Genomic DNA, 10,720 nt, shown 5'->3' with positions numbered 1-10,720 from the left:
CGCCACTCGCAACCCCTGTATCTTCGCCGAAAGTAGGTTTTTTCGTTTCCCCCTTTCAGGATTCATTTTCCAATCCTTAGTTCTAACGAACTTTTGAAGCAGATTACAAATCTTAGTTATGATGGAATAATCCTTGTACCGCACGATGTACAACAAAAAGGGAAGCGCTCTAACTAAATCAAAGTCCAAACTTGAATAGGATAGATGTGGTGCAGCGTGAAGAGTCGAATTATTCCCAATTCCCAGCAGCGGGGTATCTTTAGGTGAATCCCTGGATGAATCTAATCTCCCGATTGGCAGCACAGACTTTTGAAAGCACCAAAGTCCTATCTGTATAATGTGCAGCCAATCACTCCGTGGGAACCAAATCGCCACCCTATGGCAAAGTTGACCACAGTTCCGGCAGCCGGGCAAGGGGCTTCATGGTATGCCAAGGGTCATGCGCTAGCCTTACACCTGAGCCGCTTAGCATACCTGACCAAGCCCCCTTTCTGGTTGCAGAATGTCTACTTCTGTCCTGGACATCTGGCAGGGAAACCTGCTTATATTTACTTCCCCCCACTTCACACTTTCCAATGTCGGTACCTTTTTAAGTCCGGACTTTCGAGTTACTCACTGGAATGGCTGGTTACTTACTGACCTTGGAAATTCCCAATGTATCCGCTGCCCCGCCTGTGTGAATGTAAATGCTCTGGCTCTTTATAATTTTAATACAGAGGGACATTCATTTACTACCTTTCACAAAAGTTAATAACATATAAAACATAACTACTTTCCTGTTGGGACCCCAGCAGCATTCCCACTAAATTTCCTAGCACTGGTATTTTCCTAGCCTGAGTTAGCTCTCTGGGTTTTGCGCTGTGTGGAAAAGCAGCTGGTGTTTTAAAAGGAACCTTTTTTCCGCTTTGCGGTTTGGCAGTGAAACATTGTGGCAATACTCGGGGTTAATGCATAACCGCGACTGCACTCATACAATGTAGCATACGTAACAAATGTATAACCACGACCGCACTCATACAAGGTAATTGAGTTTAACGATGTTGTTCAAACTTTCTTCCTGTCTGCGGTTTGGCAGTGACTCACTGTTGGAATGCACGGAGCAAAGACATGACCGCAGCCATACTTATTAAATTAACCTGCGGTTTGGGCCGTGACTCATTGTAGCAATGCGCGGAACTAACCTAACCGCAACCACAATTATCCAATTGACCTTAATACAGTGATGTGGGCCCCTTTTACATTGAAGGCGCACATAGACAGTTTATTATATATTTACAGGGCTGCAGCCAGCGCTGGGCGGCAGAGCTGGCACTTCACAGTTACAATATGACTCAGGGGCACCCAGCCGGGCATAATACTTTTATTTACTGGCCTGGATACCCCCTCACTGTCACAATCCAACCCTGCCAATCATAACCCCCCTTCCTGCACATCACCCCCCTGCACATCCCATCCCCCCATACACACACCTTTCCCTCCTCCCTTCCTGTACCTCCATCGGGGGGGAGGAGAGAGTGGAGTTGGGTCCTGGCCTGTACCTCAACTGGGGGGGGACAGACAAGAAAAGGGAGATGGTTCCTGGTCGGGGACTCACACAAACAGCTGACATCCCGGCCCAGACTCCGTGAGATCCCCCCCCCCCCCGCTCCCCACCCTCTCGCAGACTCACAGCTTATCTGCACAGGATACAGATCAGCTGCTGCTGCAGATGCCAGGTAATGCTGCGTGGGGCTGCCGCTGCGACGCCGGCTTCAGGGAGAGCTGGGCCAGCGAAGTGGTGAGAACATCTGATGCACCGCAACCTTTGATTATATCCATTGCGCTTTTTTATAGCACTATTGTAAGGGTTCATTTTTACCCATTGTCATAAAGCTGTGTTTATCGTACTGATCTGCACTATTAGTTCTTTCTCTCTCTCGAGTGCTACCATCTGCTACACTGACTGGCACATTGAGAAGCTCCCCATATCCACATATCCTCACCACATTCAAGTGCCTGTTTTCCATTGGAATCCTGTAAGTAGGATATCCATAGAGCCAAGTTATCGCTTTATCTCTATATTGCTGTACCATCTACTGTACACTTAGTACCAGTAGTTGTTTTTTTCCTTTCTCTTCCCCCCCTGGATTACAAGAATATCATAATAGATTATTTGCCCATAATTAAACAAAACATTAGCCAGCCAGCATAAATAAATTAAATCAAAACCGTGCTACTTACTCCTGCCAATATGAAGGGCGCCCTCATCAGCAAACTGCAGGGCCATGTCCTCTGATACCAGCAACAATACATAAAAAATACAATCTAATTGCCCCTTAATCAGGTTAGCGGTTAATAATAGGTAATTATGGAGTTAACCCACCCGCCCCCACTACCCACCCGGGAGTCCTAACCACACACCCCGGACCCACTATACCCACCCTGTACCCATTGAGTGACATAGTAGTACATCATACCCATATAATATGGGCATGATAAGCTACTATAGCAGTCAATGGTCATCCTAAATGATGTGCCTGTATGTTTTGTACAGAATGTGAGTACATTACTGTTTCTTGTTTTATGTTTGATAAATTTTATACTGGTCTGCACTATTGGTTCTCCTTTGTCTTTCTCTGAGACATACAAGACAAGACTGGATCACAGATCTGCCGACATTTTCCACACCCACTGCTATTTTATATCTGCCAGTCTGTAAGTAGCAACAAAACAGAAAAAAGTGAGAAGCGCAGACAGTAGGGGTTGTGATTAAACTAATGTACTTTATTAAATGAACTGGTCCCAGGAAAAAACCCTCTGGGACAACAATAATATAAGATCAATACATGAATGGTACTTAAAAAAAAAAATATATATATATATATATAGTGCTGATTGAATGGATGTGCGGTAACACTTTATCAGTCTCCAGGGGATTAAAAACGGGAGTTACCCGATAGATAGTCTTAGTCCTGTTGGTAGTGCACTGCCCGGGCAGGTATTGATGAAGAGGGGTACCCCAGGGTTGAGACAATATTGGAAAAGCTCACCCTTTGAATACTGCAGATCCTTGACGGTCCTGTTTTCCCTCTGATCACGAAAACCACTCCGGTGCACACAGCTTGAATGTGCTGCAACTCGCGATACCACGCAGCCCTCCGGGTGTCCGGGTCTGATGTCACTTCCGGCTGTGACGCACAGACCCTTCCCGGTAGTCTCTGGGCTCCGTCTCTCAGCGCTCCTCCTCCTGATGGTTAACCGTGACCATTCAGACAGTGCAGCGAGTAGTATTGACCGCTCCTCTCAAACGCACTGATAGCCAGCAAACACTCTATTTGCTCCTCCTCCTACGCGTTTCACCAAAATGTCCCTGACGAAGCCTTTCGTATCCCGGCTATAACGCGGTCGTATTGGGTGGACCCCGAGGTCCGCGTTATAACGGGATTTAGCTGTATTATCCAGATATGGGTAATAGATTATTTGCCCATTATTAAACACAACATTAGTCAGCCAGCATAAATAAATTAAATAAAAACCGTGCTACTTACTCCTGCCAATATGAAAGGCGTCCTCGTCAGCAAACTGCAGGGCCATGTCCTCCGATACCAGCAACAAGACATAAAAAATACAATCTAATGGCCCCTAGCCCCTTAATCACCTTAGCGGCAAAGAATCGCTATAGTAATTAAGGGGTTAACCCACCCTCCCCCACTACCCACCCGGGAGTTCTAACCACCCACCCCGGACCCACTGTACCCACCCTGTACCCATTGAGTGGCATGGTAGTACATTATACCCATATAATATGGACATGATAAGCTACTATAGCAGTAAATGGTCATACTAATACAAAAGCATGAATGTCAAAAATATACAAGAATAAAACAGATACAACAAGCACCTAAACACCCACAAACAAAAATTAAAACCACTAGCCAACCAAGCAATACACTACATAAAACCACTAGCCAACCAAGCAATAAACTACATCAAACCACTAGCCAATCAATTAAAGAAATGAAACCACTAGGCATTCAATAAAATAATTAAAACCACTATGGAATAAATTACATAATTCATACCACTAGCCAAAAAAATACATGTAATACCTAAAAGCAGTAACTAACACAACATTGAATTCATACAACCACTAGGCAACACATTAAAACCAGTAGCCACCAAAATACATCATTAAATAAAATCGCTAACCAATCTGTAAAAAGAAAAAAACAAGCCATCACAATTCAAATCAATTTAATCTAAACAATAAAAAGACATAAAATAAACAGTCAATAGAAGAAATGCGTTTGCCAAAAAATGCATTGACTTCCACTGTATTCATCTGTACCATAAACAGGCACAGATTAATACATTAGCAGTCAATGGGCAATGAAAAACATAAAAAAATAAAAATCCAATCAAAAAACCTGTAAAAATAAAAGTACATACATCCAATATTTATCTTACCTTTAGAAGCGTTGGCCCACCGAATCCTGGGCAATCAGCAAGCTCTCGTACCGTCACGAAACACAATCCAACGCCTTCCACCGTGAAGATCAAGGACAGGTAACAAAATTCTTCTTTCAGTAATCTTCCATCCTCTTCTTCGTTCTTCATCTGTGATTATTTCTTGTTTTTCTTTATCTTCTGTCTTTGTCTTCATCTGTTAATCCAATAACCCCGTGTTACAGTAAATCCATGATGTTGACACGACGACTTCTTGAGCTCAAATGAGACGGCACAGTCTTAAATATGGCCTGTGTGATGTCACATTTGGGCAGCAAATGGTTCCAACGCCATCTGATTGGCTGTGAAAACCATGTGCCCTTTTTTTTTTTTTTTAATGTGACGTCATGAAAGGGACTGAAGCCAGCCAATCAGAATGGCAGTGCTTCATTTCCCTTTAAGATGATGTCACAAAATCAAACATGGCTGCCGTCACATGGTTTACTACAACCAATCAGATTGGGGGTTTAGTTCTCACAATCTGACTGGTTCAAGTACCATGTGACTGTGGCCTTGTGGGTTTGCAAGAATGTTTTCTATTTAATTTTTTTTAATGCTGGCTTGCTAATGTTGTGTTTAATAATGGGCAAATAATCTATTATCCATATCTGGATCACGCATCACGTGACCGGGACATTTCCATGCATACACTACCGACACACTTAATCCGAGCAGGGCTAGTTCCGCAAGCCGGGGGATGCCCCGGCTTGCTAGCCCCACTCCCTCGGCGTGCCGCGCGTCACTGATGCGCGGTCACGCGTCATCGGGTGCCAGCGCCCCCTGCACGCGCGTCCAGGGCTCCCCGAGGGAGCCCTGGTGTCCCGCGATGTGGGGGACGGCGGCAGGGGGTTCCGGGGGACCCGGCGGACCCGGCAGCGGGAGGAAGAGCGCCCCGATCGGAGGGCGCTCTTCCGCTGCTTCGGCGCGCGCCCGGCACCCTCCGGCGCGCGCCAGGTTACTGCTGCGGCCGAGAACGGGCAAATGCTCGAATAAACTCGGCTGCAGCAGTAGGAGATACCAGCACCCCATAACGGGGCCTGTAACTCGGGAAGCAGGGTGTCCCCAGACCTGAAAAAAAGTGCGGTTATGCTCCGGAGACCCCCTTGATCATCTACACTAGTAATACAATGTAAATTAAAATATTTTATTTCGGGCGAGATTTGCGCAGAGAGAGAGGCATCCCTCTCTCTCTCTCTCTCTGCAGCAGAAAGATCTTGCCGGGTGAGCCCTTTTCGGAGGTCAGATCATCTCGGCTTCGGCTACTAGCTATTTGATGAAATGTTGCTATCACTGGTATTCAGGGCTTTCTGCATACCGTGATAGCAACACTGTCAAAAATGGCGATTTAAAAACCATGGCGATTTTTTCTATCAGACTTTACTGCATAGGCCCCTTAATCTTTCCTTTATGTAGCGGTGTTTCCCCCACCCGGTGGGAGATTTGTCCATTACTACGGTGTACGGTGCATATACCTGCTGGCAACAGGACGGCTGTGTCGTCCACCGATGGTAGTGGGGACACAGGATCAGGCTTCTGGGGTTCATACCGCACATATCTCTTTAGCAGTGCAGCGCCTCCATCTGCCGTAGGCTCCAGGAACTGAAGTTGATCTCCCACGGTAGAACTTATTATCTCTCCCCCCAGTAAGGTCACGCACAAGGCAGGAGGTATATAACAACAGGAACAATGTATTGTCTTCTATACAGTACAGTTACACGGCAGTCTTCTGCCCAATGCAGTACACTCAGCTCTCACTGGAGGATGGTCCCTGGACCATCACAACAGGCCAAGGGCACTCGCAGCTGCCCTAGCTCTTCCCCACCTCCATAGCAGAGGCAGAGGTATGGTCCACACTCACTCTCCACCGAAGGAAAGAGCACAAGGGAAGGCCCCAATCTCAGGCTCCTTGTTGTGTGACCTGCCTTCCTCAGTGGGAGAAGGACACTACTAAATTTGGGACGGTCCTGCCTTTAAGTACTGCCAGGTGGAGGCACCAGGTCTGGCTCATGATTGGTCATGCCCAGGCCTGATGTCACGCCTCCCAGGAGGCTGGAATGGTGGTAGGTAGTATATTTTAATATTGATAATGTATCCTATTTGTATTACAGGTTACTGTAAGAGATACAGTATGTGCAGAGGTATGCAATTGAGACCGTTTTAAGGTGAAATTAAAATGAGGCTTTATTGCCTGTTCCTTTAAACCATACAGCAAACAAATATACATAAAACAATAAACACCAATCCCTGTGTAAGGGCTAACTCACTGCCCCAGTCCCCCTCTGCAAGGCTGGGTGGGGGGGAAGCCCAAGCCCCTTACCCACTTATCACCCCAAAGTCTCAGCAGTACCTTAACGCAGGTGGCCCTTCAGTTCAGTGGTGTCCGGGTAGGTGTCTGCTTGAGGGTCCAGGCATAGAGGTCTGGTCCCCTTTTGTCTTGCTCCCAGAACACAGCCCTCATTTTCCTTATGTCAGCTCCCTTGTGAGCTAAAGAATCTCTTTCCTGTTTCTCAGAGCAGGCTTTTTCTAAAAGACCGACTGTAATCAAATTGATTGCTTGTGTGCAATTTACCGGCGCACTGCTGGGTTTAGAGGCAGTTTCCCTCAAACAGTGATAAGTCCTTGTTACAGCTGCCATTTCAATCTACATCCCCATTGAGATCGCCTTGGTAGCCACAGTGAAAATGAATGGTTTAATGGTTACAATTCCTTTTTTTGTTATTTGTTATGTGCTGGGATTTTTTTTTAATACATGTGTTTTATCCGGGGGGGCGTTTAATGGCCAAGAACACTATTAGTCACTGTCCAGTTCTTCTCATTATTCAAAAAGCGTAAAATGGCAAGAAAAGGGCATTCTATTGCCTTTTATAATGTGATTGTCTGTACAAATCAGATTACAGGCATACCCCGGTTTAAGGACACTCACTTTAAGTACACTCGCGAGTAAGTACATCTCGCTCAATAGGCAAACGGCAGCTCACGCATGCGCCTGTCAGCACGTCCTGAACAGCAATACCGGCTCCCTACCTGTACCGAAGCTGTGCGCAAGCAGGGAGACTATAGAGCCTGTTACACATGCGTTATTTACATCAGTTACATCAGTTATGCACATATATGACGATTGCAGTATAGTACATGCATCGATAAGCATCACTTTAAGTACATTTTTGCTTTACATACATGCTCCGGTCCCATTGCGTATGGTAATGCGGGGTATGCCTGTATTTCTTTTTTATATTGAGCACTGTTTTCAGTTGTCTTTGCTTTTAAATTATTTACTGCAAGTATGGATTTTGTTTTTTAAACGAAAGACCGAGCAATAAACATAAGATGTCACAACACGTTCATGTCTTTGGAATAGTTTTCTTGTTTTGCGCTGATCATACTGTTTCTTTTTTTGTTGTTACAAGTTTGAAATCCTCAACAAAAAAAAACAACCGCCGTCATTCAGTAAATGGCGAACTCTACGGATCTGAACAGCAATATCACCCAAGTGTCCGTCGATAGCAACAAGAACGTTGAGACTGTGAGGATGGCCCTTCTAATCTTGGTGGTCCTCTGCTTCTGCTTCTTCTTGTACTTCCTTACAATTATGCTCTTTGTCTACTTTACCACAGCTCATATTCGAGAGAACACTCGCTATGTCCTTTTTGTCCATATGCTAATTAATGACACACTGTATCTCATCCTGGGGCTTACTTTGTTGGTGGCTGCCTTATACAAGGTATACCTCCCTGTGTCATTATGCTATGTCTTAGTGAATATTTGCTCTATTTCATTTATTGTCACCCCATATAACCTGGCAGTCATGGCCCTTGAACGATATGTAGCCATTTGCTACCCACTAAGACATGCAGAGCTTTGCACCACACAGAGATCTCATGCTGCCATTGCTGTCATATGGGCAGTGGGACTCATCCCTAATGTTGCTGATTTAATTGTCCTGAGCTCCTCAGTTGAGACAAAGTATTTCTCTCTTAATGTGATTTGTAGCTGGGCAAAATTATTGAAGGCCCCAGTGCAGAACACCATGAGATCAATAACCCTCATCCTCAGCTTTACCCTGGTGGGACTGATAATCATGTACACGTACATTAGGATAATGCAGGTTGCACGGAAGCTTGGCTCAGGCAAATCTTCTGCCTTCAAGGCTGGGAAAACAGTCATGCTCCACGCTTTCCAGCTCCTTTTATGCATGACCGCTTTCAGCTCTCATTTTATGGAGACATACCTCAAAGATAATATTACTTTTTTGTCCGTAACCAACTTCCTCCTATTCATGTGTCTGCCTCGGTTTCTCAGTCCTTTCATTTATGGGATTAGGGACGAAGTGTTTCGCAAATATATAAAAAAGTTGCACTCTTCTGCAATCACTTCAGGATAGACGCACCAGCGACCTTACAATGTACAATGATGTAAAGAGAATGTGACACCTTTGCCTGTTAGTAGACTTGCACATGCAGAAATGACCCGTGAGATTTCGAAAGCCCTGAATATAATACATCTAAAAAAAAAATCTCTAACTGATTGTCACGTACGACACACCTGTGATCATGTGACCTGCATACGGAAAAACATAAGCACACCCCTGTCATAGGTCAGCTACTAGGTTGGAAAAACCTCTCTCTAAAAAGACGTTTAAAAGGTGCCTAGATATATAAACACATTCATAAGTTCCCATTTCTAACACTTAGACACACGTGAATCATATCAATAGACTCAGGCAACTAAATTTGAATGACAAATAGATATCTATCCTTAGCATTTCTTACCCATGTAGTGTGTGCTATGGTTTGATTTGTCTTCTTGAAATGATCACACATACAGTATGTAATTCTTATTATGCACAGTAGATGACATCACATGATATTCTCATTTTTAATAAAGTCATCCAAATAAGCGGTGACCTGTGTGTCATTCCCTCTTTGTGATGCACAAGGGATGTCTCAGGAATGTTAGTTTCTTTTGAGGCTGACAGCCCAGGGTCTGGCGATCGTTTATTACCTTCTAAACAACGCATATGTCCCTTTTAGTGGTAGCTCCCAAATAAGTCCTATTTTTAGGTCTGCACAGTCACAGACCCAGAAAGAGTCTTGACCTATCATAACCCCAATCCATTGTAGTTTGTCTATGTATGTATGTCTTTATTTATATAGCACCATTAATGTACATGGCGCTTCACAGCAGTAATAGTGACAATCATATAATTAATAAGATTTAAATAACACAAAGGGAAGAAGTGCTTCAGACATCAAATTAACATTTCGGAAAAGGAGTCCCTGCTCCGAAGAGCTTATAATCTTATTTAGTTGGTAGGAAGAACATACAGAGACAGTAGGAGGGCATTCTGGTAAGTGCGTCTGCAAGGGGCCAAGGTTAAAGTATGAGGTGTAAATTATCAGCCATGCAGCTACTCATATGCTTCCTTAAGCAGGTGTGTTTAAAGGTGGGTCTTAAAGGTGGATAGAGAGGGTGCTAGTCAGATATTTAGGGGAATGGCATTCCAGAGGTGTGGGGCAGTCAGTAAGAAGGGTTAAAGGCGGGAGAGGGCTTTAGATACAAAAGGGGTAGAGAGAAGACATCCTTGAGCAGAACGCAAGAGCCGGGTGGTGTATAGCGAGAAATTAGGGCTGAGATGTAAGGAGGAGAAGAGAGTGTAAAGCTCTAAAAGTAAGGAGAATTGAGTATGATATGCGTGATTTGATAGGAAGCCAGGAGAGGGATTTCAGCATGGGAGATGCTGAGACAGATTTAGGAAAGAGTAGTGTGATTCTGGCAGCAGCGTTTAGGATAGATTGTAGGGGAGACAGCTGAGAGGCAGGAAGGCCGGACAACAGGAGGTTACAGTAATCAAGAAGGGAGAGAATGAGGGCCTGAGTCAAAGTTTTAGCAGTCGAGCAACAGAGGGAAGGGTGTATTTTTGTAATATTGCGGAGGAAAATTGACAGGTTTTAGAAACGTTTTGAATGTGAGAAAAGAATGTGAGAGAGGAGTTGAGTGTGACCCCTAGGCAGCGTGCTTGGGCTACTGGGTGAATGATGGTACTTCCAACAGTAATGTAGAAGGAGGAAAGAGAGACATGTTTGGGAGGAAGTATGAGGAGCTTTGTTTTTGTCATGTTTAGTTTAAGTCGGCGGAGGGCCATCCAGGATCATATAGCTGACAGACATTCGGAAACTTTAGTCTGTACCGCAGGTGTAAGGTCAGGGGTAGAAAAGTAAATTTGTGTGTCGTCAGC

General features: G+C 44.7%; 1 protein-coding gene across 1 annotated transcript; it reads left to right on the top strand.

Annotated features, from left to right (window-relative positions):
- Nucleotides 1–7,936: 7,936 nt before the first annotated feature.
- On the top strand, nt 7,937–9,967 carry LOC142491196 (odorant receptor 131-2-like). Its single transcript, XM_075593468.1, has one exon. The coding sequence runs from the start codon at nt 7,937–7,939 to the stop codon at nt 8,864–8,866; it is 930 nt and encodes a 309-aa protein (XP_075449583.1). The 3' UTR covers nt 8,867–9,967.
- Nucleotides 9,968–10,720: the final 753 nt, after the last annotated feature.

This window comes from Ascaphus truei, chromosome 3 (genome assembly GCF_040206685.1).
Source record: "Ascaphus truei isolate aAscTru1 chromosome 3, aAscTru1.hap1, whole genome shotgun sequence".
In the NCBI taxonomy this organism is placed as follows: Eukaryota; Metazoa; Chordata; class Amphibia; order Anura; family Ascaphidae; genus Ascaphus; species Ascaphus truei.
The sequence above is the reverse complement of the archived record's forward strand: the minus strand, read 5'-3'. Positions and strand labels throughout refer to the sequence as shown.

What these genes read in the sequence shown, in the direction of transcription:
- LOC142491196 (XM_075593468.1), top strand. Translation starts at nt 7,937, where the DNA reads ATGGCGAACTCTACGGATCTGAACAGCAATATCACCCAAGTGTCCGTC.